The sequence below is a fragment of the Choristoneura fumiferana genome, chromosome 11 (genome assembly GCF_025370935.1).
Source record: "Choristoneura fumiferana chromosome 11, NRCan_CFum_1, whole genome shotgun sequence".
Classification (NCBI taxonomy): Eukaryota; Metazoa; Arthropoda; class Insecta; order Lepidoptera; family Tortricidae; genus Choristoneura; species Choristoneura fumiferana.
This window is the reverse complement of record NC_133482.1, coordinates 5,967,346-5,991,043: the sequence shown is the minus strand read 5'-3', so window position 1 is coordinate 5,991,043 and position 23,698 is coordinate 5,967,346. Positions and strand designations below refer to the sequence as shown.

The 23,698-nt window shown below is 36.8% G+C and overlaps 1 protein-coding gene across 1 annotated transcript in view; it reads left to right on the top strand.

Moving 5' to 3' along the window:
• The window catches only part of LOC141432577 (uncharacterized), a 347,176-nt gene that overhangs the window by 257,081 nt on the left and 66,397 nt on the right, over nucleotides 1-23,698 (top strand). Inside the window, 2 exon segments of the mRNA XM_074094201.1 lie at nucleotides 5,644-5,748; nucleotides 23,321-23,463. Of these exon segments, the coding sequence (XP_073950302.1) occupies nucleotides 5,644-5,748; nucleotides 23,321-23,463 (248 nt within the window).

Below are 23,698 nucleotides of genomic sequence, written 5' to 3'. Positions count from 1 at the left end.
TCATAAAAACTGTTACAGCCATTTCCCGAAATAAATAAATATACCTAAAATCATCGCTCATTTAAAGGTATCAGATATAAATTTGTCAGCACACTTCTCCATTCCAACTAATAACCAGAAACTTCGCTTGTCAAGTTCAAATAACAATAATGTAAGCGGATTCAACTTATGAAACAAGTACTGTAGTTTCGTCTCTCCGAACCGAGTCCCCTTTTTACATGGGCCTGAATCGCCTCTACATTTACACGCATTAAAACTACATCCCAACTTATACTTGAAGCTTAAGAGGAATTTAAACTAGCTCCTCGTTGTGCTGTTTATTTATAAACATATTGTATTGAGTTACTGTTTTGTTGAAATTGAAAACTGGTGGTGCTTGAAAGTTAACCAGGGCGCTTCGAGTGTTACGTTGAATTTATTTGTAGTTACATATTTTGATACTTTTTAGGGTTCCGTAGCCAAAATGGCAAAAACGGAACCCTTATAGTTTCGCCATGTCTGTCTGTCTGTCCGTCCGCGGCTTTGGTCATGGACTATCAATGCTAGAAAGCTGTTTTTTGCATGAATATGTATGTACTTAATCTATGCTGACAAAATAGTACAATAAAAATTTCAAAAAAAATTTTTTTTTGTTCCTCCCATAGACGTAAAGGGGGATGATTTTTTTTCTCATTCAACCTTATAGTGTGGGGTATCATTGGATAGGTCTTTTAAAATTATTAGGGAATTGCTAAAACGATTTTTCGATTCAGTGATATGTTTGCAAAATATTCAACTTTAAAGTGAAAATTTTCATTAAAATCGAGTGTCCCCCCCCCCTCTAAAATCTAAACCGGTGGGTGGAAAAATTTGAAAAAATTCAGAATGGTAGTAAGTTTATATAACTTTCAAGGAAAACTATGACGGCTAAGTTTTCTTGAGAATTATTAGTACTAGTTTAAGAGTAAATGGCAGCCTAAGGTACAAAAAATACCTAAGCTTGGAAGATTCCGTATAAACTACGAAATCCTTAGAAAAATATTACTTATTCTTGTCGTCATGGCTACGGAACCCTATTTGGGCGTGTCCGACACGCTCTTGGCCGGTTTTTTATTTTTAAAGAACCAACAAACGTATTTTTATATCAACATGCTATAAACAGAAAACTATTACACTTTTTTGTATTTCCTTTTTGTATCTACAATAAAGAGTATAAAATAAACAAACAAACAGACTATTCCTACGATTAGTTATAAAATCATTCAAAAAAGTATCAAGTAAAAATGTTAAAAAATGCGTTTAAAATACCAACCCTTTGTTGAACAACACATAATACATACACAATTCAGAAATAGAGCACCTAAAGAAAATTTGCAAAAGTTAAAAAAACATTGGACAGACTTATCGTGCGATATCTGCACGATTATCTTTGGAAGCAGAAATAATAAAGGAAACAATAGCGTGTGGTGAAATTATCAACATAAAGGAGTATATTTAACATATCCAGAATACTTACAAAACATTAAACAATACCACACACGTATAAGGAAGTATACATACATGCATAATAATACATTAAAAAGCCAGTTAAGACTCAGGTATAAAATGATAGATAGTGGTTCATAAGGATGGACTTGAGATAAACAGAAACCTTGACTCGCGCACCTGTATACATGCGATACCAAAAAAATCCTATAAAATAGGCGATAAAGTTCGAAACATAACAAAAGCCATCCTTATCTCACACTAAAAGGATTCTTGTGTACCTAAAGCACTTAAAGGAAATTATAAACCAACATTATTGAAGTTCAAAACTTAAGTCCTATGCAGAATATAAAAGAACTACCATTAATTTATTTAAGCTGGCGTTTATGTAAAGTGCCAAGTTTGAATGAAGTGGGTCGATGCAACGGCGAACTGCACCGCCCAATTACTTTACGGCGCGTCGTTTAAAAACGTTTTTCAAAATCTTTGGCCTGAATATTTTAGGCATAATACGTCATAAAGGCTTCACTGTTTCTTGTTGTTATTAATTCATGAAAGTAATGTAGAAAATTAAAAGCTTTCTATTTCTACAAAAAAGATAATAGATATATTTATGTACCTATGAAATGAGGTCGATGCCACTTCATCCGTTCGTAGTTACAGCAAACCGGCCGGCGTATTCGTTTATGTATTGCTATAATGAGGAGGGGTATTTTTATTTTTTTCGCTTCAGGCTCTCGTAGCCCTTAAAATTATTACCAACATTTAACTTGAAACAAAAAACGAATAAAAAAGACATTGCTAATTAAATATAATAATATCGCTGGCGTTCTATTTGACAAAAATATAACAAGGGCCACTCGTTTTCGACCTATTTTCTCCCTACTATGTCTGGGACAAAGGACTGGGCGGCTTCTTGAGATAATAATTTTAAGGAAACTGCCTGAGAGTTTTTTCATAAAATAACCAAGAGAAGAAGCGGGGCATTCGCCCGACCGCCAAAGGGAAATGCGGGCCCATAAAGTTGCAAATGAAGTAATATCGTGCTCGACCTGACTTACTGCCTAAAACTTGCGCGCCAAGTGCTGCCGCCGCGACCTGCGAACACAATACAGCACCGCTTCCAATTTGTACACGCTATTTACTTAGTGTCATTTAATTAAGCTGAATAAATTGGCTGAGTGCCTTCACCAAGCGTGGCGGGTTTGTTGGCTCGAGCTGTAATTAATGTTGACCTAATACGTACAAAGTTGCATGTGCCAATAATTATCGCATTCTCGCACCCGATATAAAATATGGAATTAAATATTTTATCCAGTTTTTATATGCTTATATTTCAATTTAATAATCCCGCAAAATCTAATTAAAACATTATCCACAAGAGATTTTAGAGCATTTCATTTCTAAATGTTAAAAAAAAATTTTTTTCGGAGAAATTACAAATTTGTTGAGAGATAAGTAGAAGCCCTGTGTATCACGCAGAAGCTTTGTTTAGTACGAGTATATCCATGATTTCCACTTTCCACGAAGCCAACTGTTTATGCAATCTCTTGAATTGAATTCCGCACGATTCAAAAGAAAAATTGTTATCACAACGATGTTGTGAAGAGCTTTTTATTTCTATATTTGAGTTTTGCTTTACTTATTTGTTTTCCTGGCGCACCTTCCATTTAAAGCTAATTAATTAGAATATGAACTACGTATAACTTAATTCCAGCTCGTACTCGACGAACCTTGAAAGATTCTATATCTAAATTGAGCTTCCAATTAAGCAAATCCTGTAAAACAGGTATTACGTTAATAGATAGTCAAGGATCACACCGAAGAGCTACTAGAGTCTTAAATAATTAGGAGAGAGCAGCGGCAACGAACAAGAGAATTGCTCAAATGTCATAAATAATTTATTGAGATTCGAAGTCGCACAAGTCTTAGCTCTTTGGCAGTCGAGCACGGAAGCTTTTGCAACCACTCCCGGAAGTTAATTACGCTGCTTTGGTATCTTTATTTATTTAATACAATTATAATCATAATTGAGGCAAAAAAACTGATATGACTTTGATATCACAAACAAAGCGATCAGGTATCCACCTATCCAACTAACCCGATAGCTCCTCTCAACCAGTCTCAGATTGCCAATTATATCGAATCGAAATAGTTATTAGGTAGGTACCTAACAGGCGTCGCAGAGTACAGTTGAAGTAAACTGTTTATGAAAGAAGGTTTTGGCTTGCTCAAAATTGTAATCTTACTGACTCGTAAATTGACTTTCAATCATTCGGAATTTGATTTTTATATTTACAAATTCATCGCAAAATCTAGTCCAGTCACAAAGCGTGGACATTGATATTGTTATTGACATAGCCTACGCTTCATCCTCTTGTAGAGCACTAAAATCGCCTTAACAATTCAGCTATAGTGAAAATGGTATAAGTACCTACACGAGCGTGCAACACCTCAAATAGAGTAGCACTAGGCAGTGACATTTGTTCCCTTTATTAAAGGCTTCCTACTTTCGTAAAGCTCAGTGATGCGATTAGTCCCCACTCAAATGGAGAGAGCACCTGAACATACGTACATGCCTTTGCTACCCGTACATATATATATAATCCCAATCTCCTCTCTATGAAACATGATTCTGTGAATGCAACCGAGTATTCCCCATTCGCTTTGACAGAATCGTTTTAGTGGTATACAAATTGAATGGCAATGTGTATATATATATATTAAAACGCATCAGATTGCCTTGACATAACAATGAGATTAAATCTGATTAATTATGCGGATTAAGGGATGAATTTGGTTTATGTTGGATGTTTGTAGTGCGGTGCTTAGCGAACAAATATAACCTATACTGATCATGTTAGACACTGGAGCTATTCGATATCTAAATACAGAACTGCTTAATGATGTTAAATGTAACAAATTGAAATGAGTAAGACGTGCGATATGAACAGGAGAAGTACCTATAATACTCGCAATGACTAACAGAGATATGTAATAGGATATTGAAGTGTGGGAGGGTACGAAGTACTAGGTGGGGGTAATGAAATCTATCGCAGCGCTCATAGTGGCCAAAAGAAGAAATAATCTAGGCTTTGTCATCTGTCATACTCATATGAATCTGTATAGACTTTAAGTACCTAGTTTTAGTAATAGATGTTTGTGTTATGATGCGAGCTTGAATTATTGAACACTGTCCCTGTTTTGTTCTTAATTTCTCTACATCTCGGACATTTATTAAAGAATGAAAACATACAACTATTTCAACGCGAATATCAATCAATATTAATATTTGACGGCCTCTAGAATCGCTCGTATCAACAAAATAAAATATAACGAACATATTTGTACTAAATTATTGCATTATCTCAGACTTAAATCCATTTTTAAATAACTAGCAAATACGAAATAAAACAATAAATTTAAAAAATCAAAACCCGACTGCGTTAAAAAACTAAAAAGAAGAAAACAAGACGTGGTCTAGAACTGTTAAGTAGCTAACTTAAAATTCAACAGTCGGGACCCATAGATACTAAGATTTTTTGAGCTGGTCGCGATTTGAGTGGGTCCCGACTGTTGAAGTTTAAGATAACAACTTAACAGAGTTCTAGACCACGTCTTGTTTTCTTCTTTTTAGTATTTTTTAACGCAGTCGGGTTTTGATTTAATAAATTTATTGTTTTATTTCATACTTTTTGGATATTTCTGTGAAAACGGTAAATAAAAATACATGACTGGTGTATATATTTTTGTAATCTGTTTTAAATCCCTTCATTTTGATACCCTACTCGATAGGTTTGAATAAAAAAAAATGTTTGAAGACACAATTTGGTGCCAAAAATCCGCCATTTTAATTTTTTAAGAATTTCATGTACCCGTGTCACACGCATCATTAAGACGAATCCAATGACATATAATTTATCAAAATCGGTTTTGCCATTGAGTAGTTATGAGAGGACATAGGAATAGACATACATACATACGGGTCAAACACATAACCCTCCTTCTTCGCAGTCGGGTAAAAATAACTCGAGATATCAGTTGCTCCTGCCACTACCTATGTCGCTGCATTTCAGTCGTCATTTCCTCACTCTTTTCCCCCATTAACCAGCCCATTATACTCGTAACGCTACTAACTAGGCAATGCGAAGGCATTGAATTATGTTTTCATTTGGTCAGATGGTGAGCGCGACGGGCTAAGTGCCCTATTGGGAGCGGCTTCCCCGGAACAGACGCTCGCCTCGGACGGTTCCGATAGCCTCCCTCTGCCCGATCATGATAACGGTAAGTCGTTGGATGATCGTAGTGTTGATACTAATTTAGCATCTTCACTTCTACTACTTATATCTAACCAATAGCCAATGACATTCCAATGAACTATAGGTAAACAATTACTTTGTTCACCCGCGACCTAATACTTAGCGCAGTTTGCGGTAAGCAAAGTAATTATTTATCGTTCATTGATATGGACCTCCGCAAAAAAACGACTTATTCAATCAGTTAATTACATTCCAATTTGTATACTAATCAAAAATTAAGTAACGCATGGCTACATTTTTTTTTAGCCTACACAGTGTCTCACTGGCTGGCCAAAGTATTCTCTTTTCTCTTTCCGTACAATTTAATTCAGTCAGGAAATTTGTCTATAATAATCTATTAGTAAATTTTCTTTTAGTTTAGTGTTAGTTATCAAAAGAAAATTATTAATTGGTAACATAAAATTAAAATAACACACGGAATAAATTAAATTTAAATTAGTAGGTAAATTATATTTACAGGTCAATTATTAATAAAATATAAATTATTCAAATGGAAGTAAAAAAAGCAAATTAAAATCATACATTACAATGAAAATAAAAGCGAATTAAAATGAAACAATAAATTTAACATTACCCATTCGCATTCGTACTTTATGTTGCTTAGAAGATTAATATTAAATCCAATTATTTATATCATCCTCTTGCGTACTGTGTTCATTAGCTGGCAACATTCTGGCCTAAAAGTCCCGACGGTTCTCGCACAGTTCGCGCAAGTGACAGTCCCGCGAGTGCTATTTGTCATCTGCATCTGCAATCTCAAGTTATTTAAAGCGTTACATATACATCTTCAAACTTGGTAGCAAGCTGCGTAATGGATTAGACACTTAGGGGCTGTTTCACCATCCATTGATTAGCGTTAACCGACGGTTAAATGTGATGCCGTCTCCGTCTATTCGAACAAAACAAATAAAGACGGCATCACACCTAACCGCCAGCTAACATTAATCAATGGATGGTGAAACAGCCCCTTAGTGTCGAAGCTTTTGGAGGGCTAATCGTCATGATGAATTAGTGAAAACTGGCCATAGACTTTTTAATTCTCTCCTTAAGGCTAGTCTATATGTTTTCACATTCAAACACTGTGTAGGTTTTAAGATTGTACTTGCATTTTCATCCAACCTAAAAACATAACTACTAAATACATATTAAACAAATAACAGGAAGAGGGTTAAATGCGACTTCAAAATTTTTACTAATAGTCAAATTGTTACGTTTGTATGCGAAGAAGTGTGACAGACTGCTTTAATTATCACTTTTTTCTGCCGTACCTTACCTATTATAAAACTGATTATACGAGTCTAATGGGAATAGTTAGCCAGCAACAATACAGATCCCACACCGAGGTGGCTTTAGATTCGAGACTCGAGGCTGACTAATGTACGCTGTCAGACGCCGTGTTTTCTTCAAAAGGCTCGTGTGCGCTACAATGCTCTTTGTCATGTCTAGCAGCATGAGCAAAGCAAAAATTGTGCCTTGCTAAAAGCTGCCGATGTGCAACAGAATCAATATGACGCCATCTTGTTCTCGTTATTAGTTCACATTTGCAATAGTGTCAGTCCTTGGTTTATTCTTGCCACGTTAGTGAATTGATTTTCTGTAGTCCGCATATCAGAGGTCTTAAGTAATTATTCTTCCTTGATGCCAGCAAATAACTCTTAGTGTGGTTCAATGAGCGAGTAATTCAAGTTTGTAGTTAGTTGGTTAGAACTGAATATATTTGATCAACTAAGAATTAATAACTGAACTTCTTAATCATAACCAAAACAAATCTAGATAACTCTAGCAAACGCTAAATAAAAGCTCTTATTTAGTAAAGTTCCAACCAACGAACAACTCAAGGCATTAGCTATTACTTCAGATTCAAAAAACATTTTAGATACGTTTAGAATTCTGATGCATTTCGAGTGACACAGTGTGAAACGCAGTATAGTTGGAAAGCAAGCGCGGGTCGGTATAGGCCAAGTGCGCGCAGCCTCGCCCTGCATATTTGTCACTCCGTATCTCACACGTCCCACACAGGAAATGTATTCATCCTAAATAAACATGCATGTATACTACTCTCTGCCGCACGAAATTACTTACAATTCGCTTAGGTATAATGTAAACGCAGTGTGATGAAATACGATTTTTTGAAAATAGTTCTTATTTCCATAAGTAAACTCATAAAGTTCGTGGTTTGTTGTTATATTATCAGAAATTGTCAACTTATCTACATGATAATGGCGTATTAATGTCTTGAGGATTTCTTAAGTATAAAAATTACTTAAACAAAATTAAATCTTATTTTTTACCATATATGTACTTACCTACATAATTATCATTCATTAAAAATAATCCGGTTAAACAAAGTTTGCAGATACTTAATAGGTACTTAATTTTCACTACAATAGTATGTATGTACGTATGCATGTAAACTCTTTATTGTACAAAAGAAAAGAAACAAAACACAATTGATAAACTTTGAGATACTTGTACAAAGGCGGACTTATCCCTTTAAGGGATCTCTACCAGTCAACCTTTGAGTAGATGAGAGGAGTAATCAGTTAGGGTCCGACAAAGAGTGAGTTTCAGAGTAAAAAAAAATGTGGAAGCTACTACACAGTCTTTTAAACAATATAATACATAAACTACAATATAAATAAATCAATAAACTACTATATATATGTGTATATAACCATAATACATATTATACATGCGAATATAAAACAAAGGAAATGTCCTCAAATGTTTAAGGAGAAGGTGTAAGCCACATCCTCACACAATAGTCACAATAGTTTACGTAACGCGGTATTTTATCCCATACTTCAACTAAGATAATGTTGATCATCCACACCCCACGAACTGAGACTATACATTCATGCCTATGCGTTCATTTGTATAACTGCCATTGTTACTTAGGATAGATTTATCCTGGCGTTAGGCTCGAATTAGGCCGCGAGCGACAATGATTGACGGTGTAGTACTGTGACAATCCATTACCTCTAATGGAGCTCGTCATTTTATTGAATCCTGCCCTGCAGAGAAACACACTCATATTCATTATACAGCCGTTTTCAAGATTGCTTCAATTACGGTAAAACATTTTGACACATACATATTAAAAATATGCGGAGGAGACAGAGCACCCTTTTTTTGATGTAGAAGTTCCAAGTGAATGAAAGAATTGATTAGTCCTCAATTTTGTGAAACGTTAAATTGGAGCCACTCAGACATAAACAGGTATGAAACGAACGTTATGTTCATCGAATTATGAGAACAAACGAAACAAACATGAGAGAGCATGTAGGAACGTAAATAAAATAATCAAAATACAAACTGCATTAGCATAGCTCGGGAAATTCGGGAATGGAGACGCTTGTTAAATATGTCATCAACGTTACAGCGGAGACATGCATTTGGTGCTAACAATCGTTAAATTATGTACCTATTTACGAATGCAAGCCAATTTAAGACTCGTACAGAATTGGAATAAAATTAAAGGTCCTATAGTTTTAAATTTCCGTGACTGCTATACAGGCATAGACTTTAGATATTATTAAAATTATTTTAAGGTAGATGTCCGGGTTCTGGTGACAGTTCCAGCAGTTAACATTTTTATTTTATGTCCTAAGCAACATAGGACTCCAGGGTGTTATTTATTGGGCAATTGAGCATTAGCAAGTCAAACACTAGGACATTTACCTTACCTCGTGTAAAATGGCAAAAACGGCACCCTTATAGTTTCGCCATGTCTGTCTTTCTGTCTGTCCGTCCGCGGCTTTGCTCAGGGACTATCAATGCTAGAAAGCTGTAATTTTGCTCGAATATATATGTTAACTATGCCGACAAAATGGGACAATAAAAAAAATGTTTACGTAGTACCTCCCACAGACGTAAATCTTGTAGTGTGGGGTATCGTTGGATAAAACCATTTGAGGTTGCTAAAACGATTTTTCGATTCAGTGATTTGTTTGCAAAATATTCAACTTTAAAGTGAAAATTTTCATTAAAATTGAGCGCCCCCCCCCCCCCTCTTAAATCTAAACCGGTGAGTGAATTTTTTTTTTTAAATTTAGGATAGTAAGTATATCAAACTTACAAGGAAAGCTATAACGGTTTAGTTTTCTTGAGAATTATTAGTAGTTTAAGAGTAAAATATACCTAAACTTGGAATATTCCGTACAAAATACGAAATTCTTAAAAAAAATACTTAATTTTTTCGCAATGGCTACGGAACCCTATTTCGTGCGTGTCCGACACGCTCTTGGCCGGTTTTTATTTCTGAACCGGCAGTGGGCTCGACGTTTATAATAAATGCTTGTTAAAGCCTCAATCATATAAAGTCCTTCTATGTTCTGACTTTGATTTGAGGCAGTGTTCTCGAATATAGCGTACCTCTCGAATTCAAATGAAATTACTTATTCCAGACATAAGCCCATAGGTACACTATCAAATAAAATAAATAGAACAAATCGACGGTTAAGAACCAATACAGTCTATCTACCATCTTTTAGCATGATAGTTAGGTGTTATTGATTCTAACCGTCGAAATGAAATATACACTTATTAAATGAAATTTAAATAAATAAAATGGGAACTTTTTTGGAAAGCGAACCCGTTTCTTGTATGGGGTAGCTCTTTAATTAAAAAGATTATTTTAAGATTCATCAATATAAAACAAATACAAGTTATTGGTATTATCTTAAGGCACTTGTCCCACCGCCGACGATGAGCGAGAAGCGAGTAGAGCGAGTAACTAGAAACGAGTGGGCGAGCAGCGAGAAGCGAGTGTAGTTTTGTCGCTCGGCTGTAAGCGAGTGTTCGCGTGCGACGGGCTATTACTCCGCCAAGCTGACATCGCTGAGCGAGTATCTATAGCTCAGCGAGTTTTATAGCTCTTGTCGCTGCGACAAAAGATGTAAGAGCGAGTTCTCGCCGACAGTGTGAACAGCCAGCGATCAACTATTAATATTTTTTTTTTATTCGACTGGACGGCAAACGAGCAAGTGGGTCTCCTGATGGTAAGAGATCACCACCGCCCATAAACATCTGCAACACCAGGGGTAATGCAGACGCGTTGCCAACCTAGAGGTCTAAGATGGGATACCTCACGTACCAGTAATTTCACCGGCTGTCTCACTCTCCACGCCGAAACACAACAGTGCAAGCACTGCTGCTTCACGGCAGGATTAGCAAGCAAGATGGTGGTAGCAATCCGGGCGGACCTTGCACAAGGTCCTACCACCTGCAAAAACCTGCCACTTAGTTGGGGGTAAATCATCCTCCTTCACCAAAACGACATCTCCGACCCTTGGTTCTGGTATCTGATAAGCCCACTTGTATCTATGCAAGCAATGAGTTAGATATTCCGTTGACCACCTCCGCCAAAAGTTTTGCAACATTTTTTGGGTCAGTTGCCAGCGCCTTAGACTGCCCATATAAGATGTTTCATAGTTAATCTCTGGGACAGCCACCAAGGCTTCTCCTATTAAAAAATTGCCAGGAGTCAATGGATTTGGCTCTCCAGGTTCATTAGGAAGAACGGATATTGGCCGGGAATTCAAACAAGCCTCAATTTGACATAGTAATGTGGCCATCTCCTCAAAAGTCAGAGTTGAATCTCCTATGACTCTCTTTATGTGGTGTTTGGTAGATTTTATGCCCGCCTCCCAGAGTCCTCCGAAATTTGGACTACGAGGGGGTATAAAATGCCATGTGGTTCCGTTAGAAGCTAGGCTCTCCGCTATTTCTTGTGTCAATTTGATTTCTCAATATCATATTTATAATATATGTGTCTCTTTTACTCACACAAGATCTTATATCTTTTGTTCGTTTCTTGAGCGAGAAAATAGTCGATAGCCAATCGTTTCCTCGCTGGCGGTGAGACAAGTGCCTAATATTGAAGCATTTTCAGGTAGGGTGGCTTTAGAGTTTTTTCCGTATCTATTTTTTACGCCGAAAACTTGTTTTAAACAGCAGCCGTTTTTGTGAAACTTCAGACATTTAACAATTTGCCAGGGGCAGATTCGGTGAGACCCAAGAAGGTTAACGCAAAGGTCAGTGCACTCGTAATCAGTCGCCTTGGCAGATTAACTCTCGTTTAACTTATAACCTAAGTGCTTTAATAAACAGTGTTTTTGTCTAAAAGTAACTTGCAGTTTTAATATCTGAATCTTAATAAAGAATAAAATAATCGATGTGTAAATTTTTTTAGTGAATCAGTTGATATTTAGGTAGTTAACGCAAAGGTCAGTGCACTCGTAATCAGTCGCCTTGGCAGATTAACTCTCGTTTAACTTCTAACCTAAGTGCTTTAATAAACAGTGTTTTTGTCTAAAAGTAACTTGCAGTTTTAATATCTGAATCTTAATAAAGCATAAATAATCGATGTGTAAATTTTTTTAGTGAATCAGTTGGTATTTAGGTAGAGATAATGACTTGTCTTATTGGATGTTTGTCATGGATTCTATTCTTACCTAAAACCAATAATTGCGTGATGTGACATGTGATGATTAACATATTAGCTAAAATTGCGAATAACTACATAGCTCATATCTCCATTCGTTGCGTACGCCTCAGTATGTAATACAAGCAGGTATTTATTTTCATTATTACACATACACGTAAGTAGCTAATGCTAGTGCTACTTTGTCCGCTAACAAAAATACTAATAATTATACGTAATCAATCATCCATGAGTAGTATTCAAAGACACGTTGCATCAGTTTTGCAACTGCTGTTTAGTTCAACTAAATGTTTTGAATCTACTAGCAACGCAACGCTCCCAATCGATGCCATCCTTCGATGGAAACAGACCTTGAACAAGGTCTTTTAAAAAAAAACAATCCGAAGTCTGCGGGATAGAACCAGAAATATTGATATCCGCAGTAGTGTAGGCAGTGGGCGGGGCACATTTGCTCGCAGGACTGATGGCCGATGGGGTCGCGGTGGATGCGGAAAGCACAAGACCGCTCTGAGTGGAGAGCCTTGAGGGAAGCCTTTGTTCAGCAGAGGACGTCTTTCGGCTGACATGATGAAGGGGTCTAATCTAAGCATCTCTGATTCATAATTAGAGAGCGGATTTGAAGTAGCGATTACAAGTTTAATATGGATATGACTATTGCGATTGGCTAGATAGATTTATTTATTAGATATCATCTTGTTTATTGGTCTTACAGTTATCTTTTTAAGTACTTACTTAGCGCAATGCTTATAGATAATTAAATTCAATAAATGTTATTCTTGCAACAAACTATACGAGTATGTAAAGAAAAATATTTTATTACAATTAAAGGAGTTTTATACAGCTCAAACATATAGATCCTATTTATTACGTACCTTTTTGATAAAAATAAATTCTTCCTTGTACTAGTCTTATCCATATTAAACTTGTAACCGGTACTTCAAATCCGCTCTCTGTTCATAATAATTGGCAGCTAAACTGTTCCGTTTCTATTGTTTATAAAAACATAACTATTTTTTAATAGAGCCTAGAGAAGAAGGAAGCTCAATAATCTCAACATAATACTAGCTAGTATGTTATATAACAGTTCCCTTTCTCTCTGATAAGTACCTACACAACAACAATACGAAACACATAAGCTGAAATAGAACATAAATTCGTCCAAGACTTCCCATGCGATTTCTCCGACTATCCGACGACATGATAGGGCGCACAAAAATTGCCCTTAGGTACTACAATTAATCGGATTATATCCAATTGCCTTTGAACGATGATAGGGCTTCGGGGATTGCCTTGTGGTGGGTCGAACTGAGATCAGGTTTTTACTCTGGAAATTATTAATCGAGCTATATTTAGATCTTAACTGTAGGTTCGTGAATAAATATTCTATTTAGTACGTTAGTTACATGAGCACAAAATATTAGCCACCTACTTTTTCTTCCTGTCAATCAAATATAACCTAGCCAACAAAAAGTTGGAAAACTCCTGACATTGTCACTTCATAGTTCAATATCTCAAAAACGGCTGAACCGATTTTGATAAAACATATCTATGAACCATAGCTAGAAAACCCGCTTTCAAATAAAAAACACCGCATTCAAATCGGTTAACCCGTTAAAGAGCTACGGTGCCACAGACAGACACACATAGCGGTCAAACTTATAACCCCCCTCTTTTTACGTAGGGGGTTAAAAGATTACAAAGAAGCGCGTTAAAATTCAGGAGTGGGGATTCCGTGACGTCACTCCTTAGTAAAAAGGTTACGTAGGTGTATCTAGCCTATTAAATATTACGAAATTTATGGGATTAGGTAAGAACCATTTTTGTTCCACTTCACTATATATTAACTTCACATGTGCTTAATATGCAAGCTACAAGTTAACCTTAAGGTAACGTCCTACCATCGCTCACTGCCTCCAACTACATTGTGTAATTTCCGCCGTAACTCAGCAGCATGGCCACGTCAGTCTGAAATAGTATTTTAAACTGGCAAAAGCATATTGTGCTCCCAGACACTCTATCAGTAGCATCTTGCGCGTCCTTCGTGTAACAAAGAACTTTCTAAGTGCCAAAAGTGGTGTCTGCAAATTGCACCCATAAATTTTAGGGCACAGATGCTGGCGATATACGTAGGTGACGAGTCATAAGACTTGTACGCTTGAAGCTTGTTTATTTAGAATTTCATCATCATCACCATCATATCAGCCGTAGGATCCACTTTTGCACATTATGCCTCCCCCATAAAATAATTAATAATAGAATTTAAAAAACTTCTTAAAAACAAACAATTTTCCTTATCCTACAATAATGAAAATCAGTAAATAGTAATAATTAGAATCGATCCGCAACATTTTGTGGAACAATAAGTATACTACAAACTACAATAATTGTATTGTAGTTTGTAGTATACTTATTCAACACCATAATACAGTACAGTTTTTCCATGTTAAGCAGCGGCCTTATCATTTCAGAGCGATCACTTCCAAGCAACCTTTACGATAGAAAGAAGTAGGAAATATATTTTAGCAGCGTATAGTATAGCGCATCGTTAATTTTGCGTTAATCCATAATTTTATTTTATTAAAATAAATTTCAGTCGCTTACTTGATCAATAGAGACCTTCCTATAAAAGACAAAGATAGACCTACAACCAGCACCCCCAGATGGACACACCTAAGGTCACATCATTCAATATATGGAACTTGTCAATCATAATTTAAAATGTGAACATTCGGGTCCCAAGATATAAGGCTGAGCCTAGTTTGGGATCCACTGTATAATGATTATTATAATCTCCTGGTGCTATACTTAGCGGCACAAAATTTGGCCCACTCTACATACAAAATTGCCTATTACTGCATACATTTAAGGGGCAGATTTTCTGCCACTCAGTATATAATAAACATTTTTTGATTTTTAACCAAGGTACGAAGTTCCCGTCACTGTCCCAACAGTTGGCATCTTTAATCTTATGACATTAGCAATAGAGATGACAGCAGATTGTAATCTATTGTGCATTTGCGTGTCATGCACTCCGATGTTACCTTATCTGTTGAAATATTCCGCATTTAAAACGCCTTAAGTATATAAAGAGCTAATTTCCACACAATCATCTATGTATATGGACCTATAAAATGTATTTTGTTTGTATTTAATTAAAAGCGCCGCTAACAGAACCAATGTTCGTGTCACTCCAACGAGGTTTACCGCTTAGCGGAGTTAGGTTATTTATCAGGATTGTCACGTGTGTTGGTAAATTTATCGCATTTCGGGAATTTCCTCGAGCCGGGAGCAGCTCCGACACGACAGCACAGATTCTCTCGAATTAACCAGCCACGTCACTTACCCCCAGATTTCAAAGTCGCGCGTTGAAAAGATAGAACTGAATCCGACGGCTCAACGGGACATCCCAGATTTTCTGTTGTACAATTTAAATTTTAACTGCACGTTTAACTAAGTTTTTTAACTCCCGACGCAAAAAGAGGGTTATATTATAAGTTAGATGCCAATTTCTGTCCGTTTGTCTGTCTTTGGCATCGTAGCTCTCAAATGGGTCGACTGATTTCGGTGCGGTTTTTTTTACCTGTTAATAAATACATACTTATTTGCATGCATGGAATGGGATTTATTATTAATGAACAGGTAAATTTAGTAAGTATCTTCTCCCTTACTACGGCTTGGGTCTAAATTGAGCAATAACAGTTAGGATTAATAAAACATTTTGACAGTAAATAAACAAAATTTCGAGGTAGTTCAACGATTCAAGTTTATTATTTTTTGTGGGTAGTTTGTTTGAAAAAATAAAATGGGTACTTGGGGAGTTACAGTGACAAATTAAAATGTTTGTTTTGGGTTGTTAATCTAACATCTGGTAGGTAGCATGCTGAACGGTTGTGTTGCTCTGAAGATGACCTCTGGTTGAGCTCGAAACGCGTCAGTGTAGTGTGGTGGTCGTGATAGATGGGTTTGTGTGATTTGTGTACATTCTTACAGTGTGAAGGTGGAAGAACTGCATGAACGCACATTTCTTGGCGTAGCGTAGCTATCATTAGGTCGCTGGTGAGCAAAGTAATTATTTCAGTTCATTTACGTATTTATTTTCATTAATTCGTAAGGTATAGTTAGGTAAATGAAACCACAGAGAAAGCGAAACAGTAGTCAATAAATGCTATATGCAGCTCACGACAGTCTCTTTCATACTCGATTTTATCCAAACCGTGCTAAGCTTAACAATTCCGGGGTGTAAATCCACTTTAACGACGTGATTTGTTTCATTGAAAACAATAGCCATCACAACAAATTATTCACGACTTTTATAGACCACTTTTAAGCGAGTGTGAAACCGTTTTGAAAAATTTACTGGTTTTTTAACACAAAAACTGTAGACGTGTGCAAAAGATTTGGTTTATTTGGAACACAAGCTAATGTTGTGTAATGTAAGGTAAATGTCCGCGTGCTAACGCTAATGCCCAATAGACGACACCCGGCTTGCATCTGTATTGCTAATGAAATGACATAATGATATGATGGAAGATGCCAACTATTGGGACAGTGACGAGCACTCGTACGTCTACCTTATTGTGTGAGAGTGTGTAAATTGCTGTAATATTGTGTGCGACTAAAACTAGTCTTTAGCTAATTACGCTATTTCGCGAAGACGGTGGGATGCGGTAGCACTTCGTAGATAAAGTTTCGCACTAACTCGCTTTTAAACACTAAAGAGCCATAAAAACTCACAATCTGACGCTAATCGTTTTGAGTTTAAATCTTCTCGAAACATTTGGTAAACACTTTCTATAACTTTCTACTCTATATTATGCTTATATTAATGCTATACTTATCATCTCGCCGTATTCATAGCCTGTTTTCTATTCGGATTGCCACAAATGAAGCAATGTCTTTGCGTCTTTGCATGTCGTTTTATGAGTCATTCATTACGTTAGCTAAAAATCTTATTAGTAAAACACACCATGGAGCCTTGGAAGGAAAAATGACAAAGTAAAAAGCAAGTAAAAAGTCATAGAAAATGTGAAAAATCTGATGTGTACTCGGCAAAAGCAGTACGGGTTAAAAAGTATTTGTTTGAAAAAATGTCGTGCTCTCTGCCACGGTTCTCTGTGGGGTAGGTAATTGGTTAGCATTAGCACTCGCTCTGAATCGAACAACTACTAACGGAGTTTTAGTTTTTTAATACTGCCAGAGATATTTCTATTTTTCTTTTCATTGAAAATAACAGGGATTTATTGGCTTTTTTATAAACAGTCTGTTTTAAAAAGCATAGACCGAATTGATGAGTCATTAAATGAGCCATAATGTGTCAACTAGGACTTATGCTGCATTATGTACCCAGTGGCGTGGCACTGGCAGCGGCAAGTACCGTCGACATATAGATTACAGTCACACTGTAGTTCACCACCATTAGAGCCCTCTAGTGCATTACCAAAATCCTGATTGGATAAAAATACAGTGCAACAAGGTTTTTAATAAACTTTTGAATGTCTGATCGATCTATAGGTAATAAATGATTAGTATCATTAATGCTGGGGTAGGGCCAATCTCCCTGCGAGAACCCCGCTGTTGCTCTATGCAAGTGCGTTCGTTTCAGAACTGTTGGATAATACAACTGTGCTTATAGTTTGTTCAAGTAAATTGCATAATTCTGAAAGTTAGTTTTCAAATTGGCACATTTTTAAGCAACTGTAAACACTTCCTGATATCTTACTGAATCACCATTACATAGTTAAATACTTATTAGGTATGTCAATACACGTAAACAAAACACGAAAGTGAAATAAACATAGTACAGTCCAGTGCAGAAATATTTATTTATTCGAACAACTCTAAAATATATTACTACATTACTACGTTAAGTCGGACTAAGTCTGTTATGCATATTTTTGAAGCGATAGATAATTCGATAATTTTACACTGGACTTATATAGGTATTATAGTTTCGCTAGTTCAATATTCACTTCACTTTCACAACGTTTTGATCAAAGTCGTTATTTCTGATCTTGTTTTGTTATTTTCAACTTAATTGTCTAAAATTGCATTTGACACGTACATATTGTCAACGTGTTGTCAACCCTTAGGTAGGTATGCAAAATACAGGTTTAAATTGCTTCGAATCGTACATAAATTTCGATGGCAAACACACCATGCGTTACGTCAAATTTTCAAGGCTCTCACGCTTCCGAAAGATGAATATACAACCCACATTGATGTCTTCGTCATACATTACTAAATGAATCCTTGGAAATGACACAGAGTTACGAATTCGCATCAACTTAGCGTTGGTTGCCTGAAACTCCCTGCGACAGCTAATGTAATTAAAATGTACCATTCCATTCCACAAGCTAAGTTACCAAAACTTGTTCGTAAAGCAAACGTAGGTGTATTTATTGGATACAATGCTTTGGATACAATGCCCATGACTTGTTGTACGCTGATTTGTTTGAGGCACTATTTTGACAAAAAATAACAAATGGGTGGAAGGGATTTGATGTGAGTGAAGTTAGCACCGCCATTTTGGAAATTAGAAAAACAAATGGTTGTGTTAGCGTTAGGTAGGTACATATAATAAGGTCATCATCATCCCTAAATATATTGTTTGTGATTATTTTCATGTTTTGAAATTTACAGCACATTATTATCAACTATCAATAGGTTATATACATTAAAGTTTCGGTAATTACTATCTTAAATCTGTATTATAGCTACCCTTTGACTGCTTCGCACTAAAATATAGGACGTTGCCATTGCCAGTTGCCACCCACGGCTAACGTGTACGTGAAATTCTTTAGTATTCTACGTCTGAGGCATGCATCACTCCGCCGGCCGCCCCGGGCCGATCCCACACGCCGTTGGGTCACGAATATGAATAATTTTCCAATCCCAACGTTTATACACTCCTTTGTCTGCCATTTTTGACTCAAGAGACGATTTTATGACGAATCGTGAACGCTTCCATTTATGGCCGCCTTTGTGTAATTTTGTGACTATTTGCCGAGATTGACAGCGTTGAGTATAATGTTGCGGGTTTCGTAACAGAAAAAGTTCTAATATTTAGATGTGGTAGTTTTTGGACATGATGGCAGAGCTCAATCGTGTATTTGTTTTAGGCTTTGTTATGTAATCACCGAAAAATGTAGGTAAGCGCATAATTTCTGAACGACACGGCACCAAATTGGATAATTCTTTTTTCTTGTATTCTCAGGACAAGATTTGTGTAAAACTAAATTAAAAGAAAATGGAGGCGAAGCCGCGGGCAACAGCTACTAAAAAATAAAAATCTTTTTAAGAGTTAATTTATGTACTTTTTTTTAAAAAAAATGAGTTATTTTAGTGCGAACACTCCAGGAACTAATAAAATGTATCTTATTTAAATTCTAAGAAACAGGTTAAGAAAATGTTTAACTAATTTTTTACTTGAAGCGGCAAATGTAAATAATTTAAATCAATGTCATGTACAGTACCTAATTTAAATCTCTGTCAGTTTTTAAACGGCATATACATCCGTCCCTCACAGCGCAAGGTCAAAAAAAGGGGCAGCGAGAGCTCATTCGGTCTCGATTTCGACGGCCTTGATCGATCACACTCCATAATAAATCAATTAGCTACCACTATCAGGGTCAAACAAGATGCAAACACTTACGACCCTCTCCCGTTGAGTACCTTTTACCCTCATTCGAACTCGTAGCGTGTAAGTACCTGCAACCAGTAAATTTAGAATTTTGTATAAGTACAGTTTGTTTTTAATGTCTATAGTAAATATATGTGGTTGTGTTTTTACAAAAATGTGAATTTATTTTTCTCTATTTTGTTTTAGGGTACGTAGGATAAGTGTTTACTTAGACATAATGTAGGTTATATTACTTACATCTGTTGTTGTTATACTGTAAGTACGGCGCGTCTGTTAGAGCACAATGTCTTGTAAGTAACAAAAAAAAAATTATTATTAGTGTTTAAAATTGCTTATATAAAGCAGCGGCAGAATATCAGCGCTGTGACAGCAATATCGCAGCACATGCTGAGTCGGCGCCTTTTCGCGGCTGTACCGTGACAACTTAATTTAAATATGTAACAATTTGAATCGTTTGTTCCTGTAGAATTGTCATGGCATGTTTGTGAATAAAGTTTTTTATCTATCTATATTATTTCTCTTAAAGAGAGAGGACAACATCTATGTAATCTCTTTGGTTGATGACAAGTAAATTTATTTAAGAGGTGATCTTTTTATCGGTCCTATATATTTAAAATTCGAGTAAAACAGGTCTTTGCACATCGATAGTCAACGTCACTTCTTATCTCCACGAAACAAAAGTCCCTTGAGGGTGCTATCGGCGCCTCGCTCTCCACTAGTTCGGTAAGCCTTTGACAACACGAAAAACTCGCCCTAACAAAGCGGCATTGATCCCTTCTGATTGATTGGGCGAAATAATACCAGCCGCCAAACCTGCCCGGAATCATATAATTTCAATTTGATTGGTGTTTTAGCCTCAATAGTTTTAGAATTTCTAATTCTCAATATATTTAACGCTCACTTAAAACTTGTACAATACACTCCCGCAAATTAAAACTGAAATGTGAATATCCAACCATGTTACGAATATAAACTGAGTTCGAGTAGACGAACGGCGTCCTGTTAATTAAAAAGGTAACGTACCTAACTTTCATCCCCCGAATCTCTCCCCAAATATATTACAGGTAAACGTTTGAAATGAAAGGCAGCAAAGATGTTTCGAGTACTCGCTAAGACCGACATAAATCGCCCGGCCGATGTTATCGCTGAGTGCCGCCGCTCGCAAGATCTTTCTTTCTTTGGCGACATTACCTATTCATCACGTGGAAGGCTGAAAATCGACCACTTTGTTACTTACTTTTCCTCGACGGGTCCGGGCCTCAAAGAGATCGGACATCATTTTTCTACGTTCCATTAGTGGCACCGGCCAGCTGAGACGGATGTGCGGTCTGCACAAACATAAACAAACTAATGGTGTCCGAAGAGTGACAAAGAACATCCCGTCACGGCCCGAAGCCTCCGAATCAATGTTCCGATCAATACGGGCCGCTATGAACGGACTATCCCTTGTTTGATTTGCCGCTCCGAATGCGGCCCACGTTATTGTACCCGATAGCTAGATAGCTGCGGGCCTCGAGTGGCTGGCGCGGCGCGGCCCACCGCCGCCAAGGACACTCGCACTCAGCAGGCTCCTCGCTGACCGCTTACAATGATTAAAGCCAGGATATAACTTCCATTGTATCTCGGCCGCAATGCAATCGGCTATTGTCTTGGACGTAAGGTTAGGATTTCCAATCCGGCCTGCCGATCTACATTGTCACGAGAACATTGTGATTTATCATTCAAGCTGTAAGAGAATGTAACTCCTGCTTAATGTATTACGATAATGATTAGTCTACCATATCGTTCATTGATCGGGCTACGTTTAAATGTATCAACTGATTTAATTGGACGAAACAAACGTTTGAATATTGGTTTATTGCTTTAACGCTACGGGCTAAAAAAATAATCGATTAAACGAAGTTTCAATTAAAAAAATAAAAACACTTATTGTGGAAACGATTTCTATAACGCGAATTCTCAAGGCACGCTGCTAGGAAATGTGAATTCGATTGTTTCCTTTCGAGAATGCCGACACAACAGCCCCAAACTCTGGAACCGGTTTTATTATTGGAAAAATTAAACAACTTTAAATTGAGATTTTTGCAAAATTGATCGCTACCTAACCCAAACAATCTTTATTTTCACCTTATTCATTAATTTTTCCCGGCTCTTCTGGAAAGTAATTCTAAAATCTGCTAGCGTACATTTCTATAGTTCTGTTTGTATTTTCTCCTCCTTTTGTTTCACGCTTTGTTTGCATTCGGCCCGCTCTAAATTAATATCGAACGCCTAAAATTAAGGGCACAGAAATTATGTCCCAATAACGCTGATATCAATGTAATATCTGCGGCCTCCGCAGTATCATTGCCAAGGGGTGAGCGAGCGTTTATTTGCATAAGCGCCAGTATACTAACTTGCTCTACCGCAATAAATATATCGCTATAATTAAACGAGCACCTTTAATTACACGACCAACTATCACAATGGACATTTTCGATATAAATCTAATTAAAACAGTGGTGTTAATGTTGTTGTGTTAGAAAACTTTAACATCGTGATACAAATTATTTAATAAAAGTTTAGTCGTTTTTTGTCTCACTAGATGGCGCACTGTTGCGTGAGGTTTTTAAGTATGGCTTTCAAAGTCTATTATTACGGGCGTGAAAACAAAGTTTAAATTAAAATCATATTTAATACAACTTAAAACCGTACTATAAAAATATCGAGCATGCCACAGTGTTGCATAGTCCCCGTTTTGTTCGGAAAAAAGGGAGTACAAAGGTTTCCGAAAGACAAAACTATCTCAAAACGCAAACATTCATTGCCCCGGAACGCATATTTGCCATAATTAATTTCAGATATTGCAAAATATTCACAAAATTATTCTAATTATAAATAAACCCGCGTAGCTCACCCAAAAACTATGAGATTTGACATTTTGGAGACCTCACGCTACACTAGCGCCTCTAGCGGCGAATTCATACGCGATAGGCCTCATTTTATTGAATATTGAATTCACAAAGTTACGTTCAACTTTTAGGCTTGAATTTAAACGATGAGTTATTAAGTGTTTATTTTATAGTAACTAAGTAGTTTTGCTTTGATTGTTTTATTTTAACACCCTTTATCAAGTAGGAGTTTTACTTCTGAATAAGATTCCTTTGATGGCTTCAAAGAAAATCTGCTCGTTTGGACACCCTTAAGGTGAAAAATTATATTTTTACTCTAGACCACGAATACGAATCACGAATAGACTGAAGTGTGGGGTATCACGTTCGCTTAGCCGTGTGAGTTTATCGAACTACCCAAATTTGATCTTGGTTTTCTACCGGCGCCCTGTTTTGTATCGGCCTAAGTTGTATTTTTAGTCATGGTAATAAGCACCAAACTTAAATTATGGTAGCCTACGCAGCCTGAACTTTTGTAGCTTAATAGTCCAAGACAAATTGTGATGCGTCGTAATTGTTACAGAATGTACGACATCATCACCAGGGACGACGAGTGGCATAACGACGGTGTCGGTGGCGGTGACAGGACTGGAGCGGTCGCCTACCACCAAGAAGGTCCGGCCCAAACCCTGCTCGCCCAACCGGCAGGGGCCCCAACAGTGCCAAGTAAGTTTATCAACCTCCGCAGGCTCACGAGGATTCTATTGTAGAAAGTTCGCCGACACTTTTCCAGTCTTTCTCTTTTTCGCCCGTGAAAACCTTACAAGTGGGAAAAACAGATACCGTACAGTTAGCAACCCACAGCAGCAGCAGTTAGCAGTTGGGTCCCACTGGAAAACAGCGTTGTGGCTTGCCGCATCATTATGCTGAGTGGGCCCCAATTTATTTTCTCTCTCTCTCT